Genomic DNA, 14,953 nt, shown 5'->3' with positions numbered 1-14,953 from the left:
CCACCCGGACTCCGCGGGCAGAGCGGGGAGGGGGGCCATGCGGCCGGGCTTCCCCCCGGCGCAGCGGGACAGCGGCCGGGGTCGGGGGCGCAGCGGCGTCTCTTCATGCAGCCGGGGCGGCTGGGCAGCGGTGGCGGCGGCGGCGGCGGGGGCGGCGGCTGAAACCATGTCCGGGCAGCGCTGGGGGCCGCCGCCGCCGCGAGCCGGGAGCCGCGATGGCCCGGTGGCCCGCACCTCCTCCGCCTCCGCCTCCGCCTCCACCTCTCGCCGTGCCGCCGCCGCCCGGCGCTTTGGCTAAGGGGCCGCCGGCGCGCAAGCTGCTGTTTATGTGCACCTTGTCCCTGTCCGTCACCTACCTGTGCTACAGCCTCTTGGGCGGCTCGGGATCCCTGCAGTTCCCCCTGGCACTGCAGGAGCCGCCGGGCGCTGCCGCCGAGCCCCCGCCGAGCCCGCCGCCACCCTCTCTGCTGCCTCCCCGCGTGCGCCTCGGCGCCCCCTCGCAGCCACCCGCGCCGCCGCCGGACAACGCAAGCCGCGGGGAGCCGCCCGAGACCCCTGAGCAGCCTGCCGCCCCCGGAGCCGACGGCTGGGGGCTGGCGAGCGGCGGCGGCGGTGCCCGGGACGCCTGGCTCCGGCCCCCGCCGGCCCCTAGCGAGATGTTCACAGCGCAGAGTGCATTGCTGGAGAGGGAAGCGCAGGAGTCCAGCACCACCGACGAGGAGCTCGCAGGCCGGAGGGCGGCCAACGGGAGCAGCGAGCGGGGCGGCGCCGCCAGCACCCCGGACTACGGGGAGAAGAAGCTGCCACAGGCGCTGATCATCGGTGTCAAGAAAGGGGGGACCCGCGCATTGCTGGAGGCGATCCGCGTACACCCGGACGTACGGGCGGTGGGCGTAGAGCCGCACTTCTTCGACAGGAACTATGAGAAGGGGTTGGAGTGGTACAGGTAGGACCCCGGGCTCGGCGGGTGGGGAGACTTGGAGGGGAAGTCCAGGCGCCGTCCTAAGGGCCCTGCGCCCCATGAGGGCTCAGCAGACCCTGGCGGGGTTGCGTGGGACGCGGCAGAGAGGGCCGGAGGCCAGCTAGGGCTCACTTTATTTCAGGGCGAGGGCGGGAGGTGGTGGCGGCTCTGTCTGCTTAGGCTCCTCGTCCAGGTAGCTGCTTTCTGAATCTACGCAGCTCCATGCCTGGGAGTCCTCAGCCCTAGTGCCCTCGGAGTGTTCCCCAACCCAGACTCTTGAGGAGCTCTGAGCTTCTGTGTTTTGGGGATGCTGAGGAGTGAGGCAGGACAAGTTATGTTGACTAAAGGACTTTGAGATCGCCAGGAATATCTCAAAATCGCCCTCGAACCCATTGCGTGGGTGTAATCCAACTTTAAGAATTTTCAGGTTAGAGCAAAATGAGCAGGGAACAGTTAAAAAGATGGTGCTGGCGAGTTTGGGCTTTCTAGTAAAGACTGAGGATGTTCCCCATCTCCAGGACTTTCTGTCCGCGTTTGGCTGAATGAACACTGGGTTGTCTTTGTCTCTGGAGCATTAATGTCGACGTGACCGTGGTACCCTAAGAGTGCTGATGCCCTGCACCCCTGCCCTTTCGCAAGATTGGAGCTTCTGTCTCGTGAGATGTTCATCTCCCTCCTGCCCCACCCTCTCCCAGCGGTGAGAGAAAGGGAGAGGAGAGGACTAGAAAGTTAGAGTAGGCAAAATAAATTAATAACCCATCTTTCTTGCTGGCCATAACATTTAAAACAACACTGGTGCGGATGCCCAAATGCAATCCTCCTTTGCTTTTTTTCTTTCCCTCTTTCCTCCTGTTTTTATATCGTTTTGGAAAACAGATCTGGCTGGCTGGCCCCATCTCTATTGCATCTCAGTAATTAATTGCAATTGTCAAACAGAAACACAGGCTTTGTCTGTTAAAGTGATGTTATCATGTTAACAGAGCCAAGAGGTAAAATAGGGATTGTTTCCTAACAAGTTGCTTTCCTGTTGAAGAGAGATGGGCTTTCTGAGTTTAAATTACAGCCTGGGAAAGTTTTAGCAATAACTTCAGAAATATAAAATTAATGTGTGTATTGTGATTGCTTTTCCCCATACTTTAAAAAAAATAGGCCGTGTGCTTTGAAAGCGGGAGAAATCTACACTTAGGCATAAACATTCCAGCACATTAAAAGGAAACAGCAAATGTGTCTGTTAATGTCATGTCTGTTTCAACACACAGAACTAATTGCAATATTTTAGGAGGCTTCAAACAGTCCCTTCCTATCAAAACATAAAACAGCGAATGCCTAATTTAACTGGAAAATCAGTATTTAGAACATCACAAGCCATGACTTCCAGTTTGCAATTATCATTAAAAAGGTGTTAGAATGATTAATACAACCATAGCAAAGTAGAAAAAAAGGCTATGATGTCTAGGGAGGGTTCAGTTAATTAATTGTTGGCTGTAGGAAGGTCCTGGGTTCCTCTTTGGGGGCAGCTTCTGTCTTAGGAGGGTAACTGGCTTTCCACCCCCCCCTTCTAATTTTTAAGCTGTGTGTCTTGTGAGAAGTGCCAAATGCTCTTTTGGGGAGAGGGAGGCATAAAGATCAGATCTTTCCAAAATGTGTTTGGGAAGCTTTGCAGCAGCTGGAAGCAGAAGCGGGTGTTTGCTTCAGACGACTTGAAATAAAGGTGATGAAGGGTGTGTGGTGGAACGCATGTCTGGGAAGTCCCATGGCAGGGTCTGGAGGACATTCTGGCTGAAAGGATAGAAGATGCCTGGTTTTTGGTTGTTGTTTTACATTGGGCTATACAAGAGGGTACAACTGCCTGGCTGTCAGCACATGGCTACGGAAGCTATTTCATGCTGTGGTGTTTGGGGCCAGGTGTCAGTATTTGGTGGCTACCCTTAAAGCTGTTACACTGCAGCGCTGTGGATGGAAGTTCAGGACCATGTGATGTCTCTGTGTACTCAGCCCCTGCCCCAGGCTCTCGCCAGTGGTGGATCCTTACATGGCTTAGCCGTGTGACCGGAAGTTCTGGAGAAAAATGCATCGAACAAGAGGGAATCTTAGCCACCCACACATGGTTGTTGAGAAGACTCCCAGAAACCCCTTACACCCACAGGAGCCACATATGCTGGGATGACTTGGTTATCTCGCCAGCCTCACCAGGGATAGCAGTGCTTTATGGGTACTTGTAGGAGTGTCCTTAGCTCTGTCTCAGGCTCCTGTTTCTCTGTTCTGTGAAAGAAGAGGGCAAAACATCCTCACTGTATACTAGAGAGGAAGCGGTGGCATTGATTCAGACCAGGAACAGACACTCTTCCTTTTGGTTCCCTGGTGGGACTCCATCTTTTCAATGGTGGCCTCTGGACTGAAATGGTTCCACTTGCTCCCTGGACTCCATGTATCCTGTCTGGAATCTTCCTCTTTTATCTGCCTCATTAGAGATGCACAGGTTAATTCAAGGTTTTGATACCCCCTCCCACTTATTTGTTTTCTTTTTCTTTTCAGTGTGCTTCCCAATGGCCTACTAATTCTGCAAATGTTTTTGAGGTTTGCATTTTCTGCAAGAGGGGGAGCAAGAAGAAATGGGGGCTGCTCTCAGCAGAGCTGACCTGGGCTTTCCTCACATCCAGCTAAGCGGCCTTAGCAGTTTTATTCTGTGTTACTCCATTTGTGTGTAAATCCATGTTTTGCTTTCTCTTGTGCTGTTGATCCAATGTGATTTAAAAACATTTGGGATTAGAACATGTGCATCAGATTTTCAGGGCAAGATAGTCTCCTGGATTAGGTGTGTGTGTTACAGCTGCAGAGAAGCAAGCCTGCCTTCGTGGACCGACCCAGGACAGCGATTAATAAGGGGGCCTGGGGGTGAATGTTAAATGCTCCGCTCCTCTCCTCCTCCCCACAATTAAAGGGCAGAGCTACAATGCGCCTTTCGCTAAGAGCTGTTCCAAGCTGTCTGGGCAGGGGCCTTAAGCCCTTCTAAGGGAGGGGACCTCATGGCAGAACTCATCGAAGTGACAGAGGCAGCTGTGGCTGTTGCCTCCCTTGTAGTTTAGACTGTAGAGTGACCATGACCACTTTGCTTTTTGGAAACCACTCAGCCCCGGGGCAATGGAAAGGGATCCTCCATGGTTTCAAGTTGTCTTCACTGTGTAGTTAATACACGTGCCCCCCCCCCGGCTCGGGGAAAATAACTCAGGAGAGCATTTCAGTAGTCACCATCATGCTCCCCAGAGGAGGGTGGTCAACAGCATTCTTTGTACATGGGTATATTGAGAGGGAAGGAAGGAGGACAAGGTGCTGGCATTTATTGAATGCCTGTTAATATGGTGGTTGGCGCTTCATAGACATGTGATCACATTTAGTGTCATGATGAGGCTGTGAGTGTAATAGCAACACTCTGCTTTCACAGGTGGCTCCCGAGGGTAAAAACATGCTCAAGGTTTCTCAGCTAGTCCACAGGTGAGCTGACCAGGTCTTTCCCACCGCAGAGTTTCTTCCCCTGCCCCATACTATCACATGCAACTTACTGGAAAGGTCTCCTTCTTCCTCTGTTCTTGCATCCAACAAACATTTTTTAATATTTACTATGTGTCCAGTACTGTTTCGGGTACCAAGGATAAAGTGGTGAGCAAGAGAGATGAAGCGCCTGTTCTGGAAGTAACATTTCAGCAGGGGTGGGGGAGTAGGGGAGACAGCAAACCAACATTCTTTCTTTTTACCTTTTTAATGTGGCTGCTAGAACATTTAAAGTTACACGTACCACTCTCCTTTTATTTCCACAGGGCAGGGCTCCTGTAGAGCAGTGATTTTAAACTCTAAACATGCACAAAACACCTGGGGATGTTGTTAACATGCAGATTCTGATTCAGCAGGTTTGAGAAAGGACCTGACATCATGCATTTCTAAGTTCCCAGGTGATGCTGATACTGCTGGTTCCTGGACCCCACTTTTAGCAGCAGGGGCATAGAGAGTAATTGGTGCACACACATATGTTATTGTACTTTAAATCAGATGATAATGGAAATCCTCTTTGTGGTGGTGTATAAATGAAGTGAAGGAATAAGGTCCTCCCATGTGAAGATCTGGGTGGAGAGGTTTTCAAGTGAGGTAACAGCAAATGCAAAGGCCCTGAGGTGGAAACAAGCCTTAAGGATTTCCAAAGTGTTCTTTTATTATTTCCGAAGCATGGCATTTGTAGCTGGGCCAAACTGGATTCAGAATCTGGCTTTGTCACTTACTAGTTGATGATCTTGGTTGGATAACTGATTTAACATCACTCAGCTTCTGGTTGTTTATCTGAGAGTAATTTCTTCCTTGCAGGATTGTTGGGAGGAATAAAAGAAATAATACAAGTGAATATATTTTCTAAATAAAAATGGGTATCCTAGAGCAGACATCCAAATGGGCCCACATCAGGTTTTCCCACTTCTCAAATCATCTTGGTCTCCGTGCTTTTCTTTCTGTCATGTCATCATAACGTTGGCTGAAATACTTCTCTTTTGGGTATGCTTTGGGGAATGCTGGCTTTGCAATCGATATCTGCTTATGCTTTTTTAAAAATTTTTTTAAAATTTTTTAAATACATTTGTCTCTGCCTCCCCCCCACCACTTTCCCTTGCCCCCTCCCTCCTTCCCTCCCTCAGCTCTTCCCCTTTGGTTTTGTCCATGAGTCCTTGCTATATGTTCCTTGACTTTCCCCTTCCCTTCCCTATCCCAGCACCCCCCCTCCCTCCTTCCCTCTTGTCTCTGTTGATTTCTTTTCCTTTCAGTGTTGCTGGTCATATTGTCCTTGCATCTTTGTATTGTTAGTTAGGTTCCGCTTATAGGTGAGATCATATGGTATTTGTCTTTCGCCCCCTGGCTTATTTCGCTTAGCATGATGCTTTCCGGTTCCATCCATGCTGTCGCGAAGTTTAGTAGTTCTTTTTTTCTTTCTGCTGCGTAGTATTCCATTGTGTATATGTACCATCATTTTTTGATCCAATCATCTACTGATGGGCATTTAGGTTGCTTCCAACACTTGGCTATTGTAAATTGTGCTGCTATGAACATTGGGGTGCATAGGTTCTTTTGTATTGGCGTTTTGGTGTTCTTAGGGTAGAGTCCCAGCAGGGGAATCACTGGATCAAAAGGCAGTTCCATTTTCAGCTTTTTGAGGAAATTCCACGCTGCTTTCCACAGTGGCTGCACTAGTCTACATTCCCACCAACAGTGTACTAGGGTTCCCTTTTCTCCACAGCCTCGCCAGCACCTGTTGTTTGTGGATCTGTTTATGATGGCCATTCTGACCGGTGTGAGGTGGTACCTCATGGTGGTTTTGATCTGCATTTCTCTGATGGCTAGTGATGCTGAGCATCCTTTCAAATGCCTCTGGGCCCTCTGTATCTCCTCCTTGGAAAAGCATCTCCTCCTTGGAGATGCTTATCCTTTTAAACCAACGGTCACTGAGGGCCCACAGGGATCTCCTAGATGAGTGAAACTAGCCATTTGGAAGAAGCTGGGGTGTACCTCCTGTCTAAAGGGGTGGCCACCGCTTGCTTCCAGCTTCTCTTCTCCATACTCAGATGTGGCATCAGGGTTATCCGATCTCCCACTTGGTAATAGAAAGTGGAAATTAGGTTTTAATGTGAAGTCTTCTGGCTTTTAATGTTGGCAACAGAATGAAGTTTCTTAAAAATGTGTAGGCCAACAGTGTGAGACAAACAGAACCCATCTCTGGGCTGGATACAACCAGTTGGCTACCACTTGGCAACCACTGGTTTAAACCCATTTCAGAAAGTAATAGGCATACCTAGCCCCTTTGCATTTGCCAGAACTGTTGCTTACATGTGATATTTTAGTTTAGATTTTTTCCCCCTTTTCCAGATCTTGCAACAGCGTGGGGGAACTATCTCCCACATATTTTGCAACAACAACAAAAGGAGCTGGATATAAACAGGACAATTGAGGCAGAAAAAGACAATTCACAAATACATTTCCTTTTTGTTCCTAATGAACATTTTCTAGAAGGTAAGAAAATTCTTAGTTGTTCACTTACTAATCAAGAGTGCCCATATTTGATCCATACAGATAAATTGCGCTGATAAAATACATTCTGGTCAGAGTTTGAAAAACTGGGTTCTAGGTTTTGTTTTGCCATGTACTAGTTCTACTGGACATCAGGTTACTTAACTAACCTCTCTCTTATCTTTATTTCTTAGGTGATGAGGGTCTGTTGTCTCCATAGGGCCTGCCCATTCACTCACTAAAATACTTTGGTTCTAGAATCAATTTGTGTTACTCAGAGAAAGAAAATGGGAGAGTAGAAACACCACTGTTTGGAGCATGTTTCTGTATCTTTGATCCAGAATCCACTCATCCTCATTGTGTAGCAATGGACAAGTTACTTAATGTCATGAAACGTCAATTTCTTCATCTGCATAATGGGCTCCATATTACTTCCAAGGGATTGTGTGAGGATGAAATAAAGTGGCATTTCAAGTGCCCCACACAGAGTTTGTGACATAGCAAATTCCCCCTCCCCTTCTTTCCTCTCTTTCTCTCCCAGTTTTCCTTTTTTCTTTGCTTTTCTTCTTAATTTTCCTTCAATTTCTTCCTTTTATCACATCAGTCCTGAAGGTCCCAAAGAGAAAGCTGTAATGCATTTTTCGTTTGAATATTGTCTTTTATTTCAAGATTATGTCTGAATGAGGGATTTCAAACCCTGAAGCAGCTCTTAAGTAGCTCTCCAGAGAGTAATCAAAACTGGATTCCAGAATTTGGTCTCTTGTAACTTAAGCAGAAGGAGGAGAAACGTCTGACTTCACGAGGTGGCTGCAGCCAGGATTCTCCACTACAGGGATGGGCTGTGGAAGGGGGCAGGCCCTGGGGGCTTGCACGCTGCTGTTTCCTTGAGCCTATAGTAGGGATCAGTGCTGTTTGCCCCAAGGCAGAGTGTGCTTGCCTTTCCTTTTTCTGCAGAGCGGAAGCCTTTGAGAGTGCAAGACTGTTCAGGAAGACACCGTGAAACTCCCTATCTTGAGATTTGGCTGCTTTCCCTGGTGTTCTCCGGCCATCATAACATAATTTACTTATTTTTATTTTTACTTTTAAATCAAGTCAGGAGAGAAGCCTCGAGAATTTAGGCGAATGGATGATTGCTAGGGCTGCATGTCAGAAAGTTTTAAGGGCTTTGGTTTTGCATAACTGACGGTGATGGCGTCTCTGGAACTGACTGAACCATCAGCGTGTCCCAGCAATGCCTTGATTCCACTGGTGTCTGTGGTGTAGCAGGCACCTCTGTAACTGTCTTGGGAATTTCAATCTGAAATTATAATTCACTGAGGGAACCTTGGAGCCCCTCTTGCCATTAGTTAAAAGCAGGTGGTTGATTTTCTTTTTTTAAAATACTCACTAGTTAGGCTTGCCTTCATTTAAATGGTTTTCAGCTTGTACTTGGGGATATAAAAGCGTATTTACAGAGAAACAAAGCAACATATAAATTAGGAACTTAAATGATTATAAACAAAAAAGGTAATTTATTGGCTTATGTACTTTGGAAGTCTAGGGGGTAATTGGCTTCAGAAAAAAGCTGAATCCAGGAGCTCAAATAATGTCACTAGGTCTCTGTCTCTTTCCCTTCTTTGCCGTGCTTGTATCTACCTGGCTTCATTCTCAGGTAGGTTGGCTCATTACCTTTTAGGCAAGCAGGTAAGCAGCAACCCTAGACAAACATCTTATGTTCGTTAATTGTTTTGGAAATCATTTTCCTTAAGAGCTTCTGTAAGAATCCTGCAGATGCCTTTGGCGCCAGCTGAATCGTGTGCCCATTTCTAAAAGCAATCCCTGTGTAGCTCTCCAGTCAGGCCTGGCAATGCAGCCGCCCCCTTGGCTTGGGGGGGTGGTGGGGGGGGGAAGCAGGGTTAGTCCCACTGATAGCCTCAAGGAATAGTTTCCCCAGAGAGAATGAGGTGAGGGGCGATTCATACTCATGTTCATTAAACATACACAGAGCCATTCTGGGACGGGCACAAGATCTCTCCGAGTATTTTAACCCAGGAAGAAGAACAGTAGATTAATTTTGGAGGTTCAGTGCCTTTATTTTAATCATTTATTTATGCGTTCATTGAACATGTATAGATTGTTAACTGTGTGCTGAGTCAGACATGAATCAGTCATGTCCAGTGCCTGAAAAATCTCATGGAGCAAAAGGTCAGGAAAGTCCTGAAAGAGTAGGATTTACTCCAGGAATGGAAGGATGGTTTAATCTTAGGTAAATCTAATAATTTGATTTATTCTTAATATGGGGGAATGAGAAAAGTTTTAGGATTTGTTTAAGATGCTAAAAAGACATCTGATCAAATTAAGCATCTATTCCTGATTTTTAGTACAACCTGCTCGTAAAATAGGGTCATTCCCAAACCCAGCATCATGTTTAGTGGTGTAATACTAGAAACACTCCCATGCTCCAGAACAAGACCAAATGCCCATGGTCATCACCGTTATTTACTGTTGCTCAGGGATTAATACATAATACAGTTATATGTGGGAAAGAATGAGAAAGTGGGAGGTAGAGTTATCACCATTTGCCAGTAAGTTAATCTTTTTTTGAAAAACCTAAATAACCAATGACCTCTATTAGGAACAATAAGAGGATTTATTAAGGTGACTGGCAAGGAAATTACTATGCAAAATCTGTAGTTTTCCTATATGCCTACACCAGCAGTTTTGAACATACAATGAGAGGAAATATTCTGTTTATAGAAGCAACCAAAGAGACAAAATAACTAGGAATACATTTAGCAAAAATTGCAAGGGATTTATAAGAACAAAATTTTAATACTTTACTGAGGGGCATTAAAATAGAGGAGGAAATGGAGAGAGATCCCTTTCTCAAGGATAGCATTTCTTTCTTTCCATCTCTCTGTCCTCCCCTCTCTCTCACCGTTTTTACTGGAGTTCTTTGCTGCTAGATTGAGATCCATCCGGTGTGCTTAAGAATGGTCTGGAAATATTGCTTATGTGAACATGGCCAAAGTGCTGGACTTCGTTTATAGGATTCCCTTACTTTCCGCATTTTGTTTGAGGAGAGAATGGTGAGACAACTGTTCCCATTCAGATTCAAAAACCGCGTTATAAATCCTTGGTGGGGTTGTTGACTGATTTATATCCCAAATTTAAGGGTGGTAGGACTGTGCCCAGGTGTGGGTTAACAGTTGAGTTGGGATAAATTAGTAAATTTAGATGTGCTTCTGTAGTTAAAATGCAAACAAATCAAGGACAGGCAATAGTTATTTTTAATGCACCAGGAAGAGGAAGATTTGGATCAGAAAGAATAACAGTATCAGCGTGGCAGCAGTATTGGCCTGGCAACAGTAGCAATGGTACCACAGTAGCGGTGGTAACATTAACTGTGGTAGTAACAGTAGTGGTGATAATAACAGCTGTGGAAACAGTAGCAGCAGTAGTAACAGAGGTAGCAGCAGTAGCGGTGGTAAGAGTGGCTGGGGTAACAGTAGCAGTGGTGGGAACAGTGGGGACAACAGTAGTGGTAGTAAACACACACTGCACTTGCATGTGCCAGGCTTGTTCCCCGTAGTGGATTCATTCAGTCTTCCTAAGAATCTGGTGAGACAGGTACTGTTTTGCCCACGTGTTACAGGTGAGGGAACTGAGGCACAGGGAGGTCAAAATGTGGAGTTGGGATTCAAACACAGGGGTTTGGCCCCAAACATACGGCATGTCCTTTTCCTTGTCACAGGGCTCTTTCACACTGGTGGTGGTTGGTGTCTTCTGGGCTCTTGGGGGTGAATGTCAGCCATTAGCAGTTGTTCCCTCCAGTGGCTTTGGGTCCTGGTGTGCAGACAGATTGGCGCGCCCACAGCACAGGCTCATTTGGTGGGGATGCGGGGGTTGTCTTGTCCCAACAAAGAAGTGGCTTCTTTCTGTTCTGGGACCAAGCTCATTCCCACATTAGAGTCTGTTTATTCTCTGCCATCTTCTCCTGGAATACTCCACTCCCTGATTCCTAAGCTGAAGGTATCTCTTTACCTACCCTCCAGATGGCTGCTCACATTTCACCTCCTCAGAAAGACCTGTACCAACTTCCTCATTTAAAGACCTTTCTCCACATCTTAACTTGTTCTGCTGCTTTGTTTTCTTCAGAGTGTGTACTGCCCTCCAACATTATCCTGATTATGTCTTTCTCCCTCACTAGAAGGTGAACTACATAGGACAAGAGGTCTTTTCCATCTTCTTTGTTGCCAGTGCACAAAACAGTATTTGGCGCACAATAGGCACTCAATAATGGTAGTTTATTAATCACTAATTATGAAACAAGGAATGAAAGGCAGGCCTTCTCTATGTTAAGTTGTCTTCCAAAAACTTCTGAAAAGAAATAAGATATCTTTTGGTAACTCTGGCTGATGATTGTTCTAAGTTCTTTCTCATACTATTTTTGCAAGATTATTTTGGGTGTAAGAAAGAGAAACCCACTCAAACAAGCTGTGTGGGTTCGACAGTCTCTCTAAAAGGTCTCCATGACACATGGCATTGTCTCATTTATTCTGCATAGCAGCCTGATAAAGTCGATACTTTCTTATCCCATTTTAACAAATAAAGAGAACGAGATCTCAGAGGGCAAGTGGTGACAGTCCCAGGGTCACACAGCAGGCTGTCACGAGCCAGGTGTTTTTTTTTTTTTTTTACTGTAACGTGGTTTTTGGTTTCTGGCTTCTGTTGCTGTCCCTGCCAAAGTTTTAGAAGAACTTAGGTCATTCCTGGTAGACTGTTTTGCTCCAAGAGTAGTTGGGATTTTGTTTCTTTAAATGCATTATTAAAATTGGATAGTTGTCATTGAATAATCAAATCATTACACTGAAGCCCTATGCTTGATTTGCTACTTCCTATAAGTATAGGTACACCATCCTCTGTGCCTCCAAGTGAAACCTTCTGTGAGGGGTTAGAGGTTTGGGGAGCTGAGGAAACATTTGAGTCAAACTGCCAGAGCACCTCTATCATAGGGCACTTTGGCTGTTTGGAGCTTTGCAGTATTTTGAAAAATGAAGCTGAACCGGGAGTCAGAAATTAAGGATCCGAGTCTGAGTTCTGTGTTTAGCTTGCTTTGTGGGCATACGTGCATATGTAGTCTTTGAGCCCTTGTTTTCTCATCTCTACAATGGGAAAAACAGCTTCTGATAACTCCGCAGCGATTTTGCAAGGATACGGTAATGGTGACGTGCTGGGAATCTGCTTTGCCTGCATATGTCACTTGTTACTAATCCATGCACGTTTCCATGAATCCCCCCGGTAATTGGTTTTCTGGAATGTTGCACTCCAGGGAGTACCTGAAATACAGGACAAGCACTCTTATCATAAAGTTAGATTAAGAAGTTTAATTTACAGAAACATTATAGGCCGTGGATATCAAACCTTGTGAGGGCAGACTGCATAAACATGCCAGGGTTCCTGGAGCACCTCTGTCTGTGCAACTCCTCTACTCGACTCACGACCGTTGCTGTATCTACTTTTATACTAAAAAACATAAAAAGCTGCAGGCCACGTTTGCGTTTTAGGATCATTCTGCAGTTGATGAGCTTTGGAAATGACCAGAAGTCTGTCTCATTTTGTTCACTTTTGACCCGTCAGGTTGGCATGTGTATGTCCCACCTCTGGCTGCCTGACCAGCCTACATTCTCGACTGTGGAAGGCAGGGTAATGCCTCCCTGCCCTACCCAGATAACCTGTCCTAATCTCTAGAACCTATGGATATGCTCTATTAAGTGGCAAAGGGGAATTAAGGTTGTAGTTGCAGATGGAATTATGATTGCTAACAGCTAACCTTGAGACGGGAGATTGTTCTGGATCATCCGGATGGGTCCAGTGTAATCCCAGGGTCCTTTTAGGTGAAAGAAGGAGGCAGGAGAGCTTGGACCAGAGGATGGCCACATGAGAGGGGCTCAACCTGCTGTCGCTGGCTTTGAAGATGGAGGAAGGGGCCATGAGCCAAGAATTCAGACAGCTTCTAGAAGCTATAAAAGGAAAGGAAATTTATTCTTCCTTAGAGCCTCTAGAAGGAAGGCAGGCCTGCTGACACTTTGACTTTAGCCTGTGGAGACCCCTCTAGACTTCTGACCTCCAGAGCTGTTAAGCCAGTCCGTTGGTGGGTATTTGTGACAGCAGCAACACACTCTACTCTCCTCAGACACCTCTAGCGTCATCCTCTTGTTTTATTTTTTGTTTGTTTTTCTTCTCCCCTTTGCCTTTTCTCTGTTTCTTGAAAATAGCACCTCTGGGACTTGTAAGGTCTCTTGCCAAACAGCAACCTAGTTGTAAGTGTCCACTATTTGCAGATGGCACCATGCTAGTTAGAGTAGAAACCAAACTTCTGCCACCAAGAGACCCAATATACAGTGGCTTCAGTAAGATAGATGGTTTCTCTCCTACGTAATGAAGTCCTTATTTAATGTTTGCAGTGCTGCATGGTGACCAAATGCTCAGAGGTAGCCAAGCTGAGCACAGTGCGTTCAGGTGCACAGGTGTGTATGTTTGAATGGAAGTCCTGCATGAACACTCAGCCAGTTGAGAGTGGGGTGGGGGGCAGGTTGGGAGAGAGCTGGAGAGTGGAGCTCCAGAAGATCTTTTGGAGACTCAAGTTCTAGTCTTTCCATCTTGTCGCTGCACCATCTTCCAGGGAGCTAGTTAGAAATGAAGAAAATCAGATCCCATCCCAAATTTCCTGAAGCAGAATTTACATTTTAAGATCTTTAGGTAGTTACTATGCACAAAGGTTGAGAAACATGGCATTAGAACAAGCTTATTCAACTTCAGCACTGTTGACATCCTGGGCCAGGACCATCTTTGTTGTGGGAGGCTGGCCTGGGCATTGTAGGGCATCTCTGGTCTCTCTACCCACCAGATGCCAGGAATTTGGCCCTTTCCTGACTATTACAGCCAAACATATCTCCAGACATTGCCAAATGTACCCTAGGGGCAACATTGCTTCTGCTTGAGAACCTCTCCCTGCCTTATAGGGGTTTTCTCCTCTGCACAATGTACATCCCAGAGCAGGACTGCAACGAGGCTAGAAGTCCAGGAAGGAATTTCCCCTTATGCAAGCAAGGCAGAAGTGCCACTCAACTTCTTTCATTTTGTCGGGGAGATTTCATGGCAAAGCATGTCCAGTTGCAGAGGAGTCTGGGGAATATTCTGAATGTCTCTGTGCCCAAGAAGGAAGGGAGACGGAGTTGCGGGACAGTCAGCTGTCTGCTAAAGTAGTAATGCAAGGATGTGGTCATACTCTATCTACTTATACTCTCTTCTATCAAGAAATGAATCAGCGGATGGTGAACTAAATTGAGGAGGAGACACACACACACACACACACGCACGCACACACCCACAATTGAAACAGAACTAGTTTAGAAGATCACAGGATATTTTAGAACACATAAAATTTATCCGGTTCACAAATGGTATATTTTGACATCGAGAGTTTGCATCTTCTAAACTTCAATCATGAGTATCTCTCTTTCAGGTTTTCCCTTCCTCCCTCCCTCCCTCCTTTTTTCCTTACCTTCCTTTCTTCCTCCCTCTCTTCCTCCTGTCCGTCCTCCCTCCCTCCCTCCCTCCCTCCCTTCCTTCCTTCCTTCCTTCCTTCCTTCCTTCCTTCCTTCCTTCCTTCCTTCCTTCCTTCCTTCCTTCCTTCCTTCCTTCCCTCCGTCCTTCCGATATAGATGTGCTTGCCTATACAAGGGGGAACCCAAAAACCCTGAAATTATCTTCTGGTGGGTGGGTCCCTTATAGTACAGGCTTCCCCTGCTAGGTGAGTGTTCTAGGAACCCATCTGTATCAGTGTTGTTGTGAGAAGTTGCGTTTGGCTTCATTGAATTTTTTTTTGAGGACTCTTTGAACACATTTGCCCATTTCATGATGGGTGATTTTTGAGTGTACCTGCCCACACCACACTGAGCATTCAGTAGT

General features: G+C 46.4%; 1 protein-coding gene across 1 annotated transcript in view; it reads left to right on the top strand.

Moving 5' to 3' along the window:
• The first annotated feature begins 215 nt into the window (after positions 1-215).
• Positions 216-14,953, top strand: part of HS3ST4 (heparan sulfate-glucosamine 3-sulfotransferase 4) — a 384,539-nt gene continuing 369,801 nt past the window's right edge. The window contains exon 1 of the mRNA XM_054580877.1: positions 216-946. Coding sequence (XP_054436852.1) covers positions 216-946 — 731 coding nt within the window. The remainder of the gene's footprint in view (positions 947-14,953) is intronic.

Source organism: Pteronotus mesoamericanus, unplaced genomic scaffold, assembly GCF_021234165.1.
Source record: "Pteronotus mesoamericanus isolate MK-2021 breed Mesoamerican mustached bat unplaced genomic scaffold, CSHL_Meso_final contig_64, whole genome shotgun sequence".
Taxonomy (NCBI): Eukaryota; Metazoa; Chordata; class Mammalia; order Chiroptera; family Mormoopidae; genus Pteronotus; species Pteronotus mesoamericanus.
This window is presented reverse-complemented; position numbering and strand designations above follow the sequence as displayed.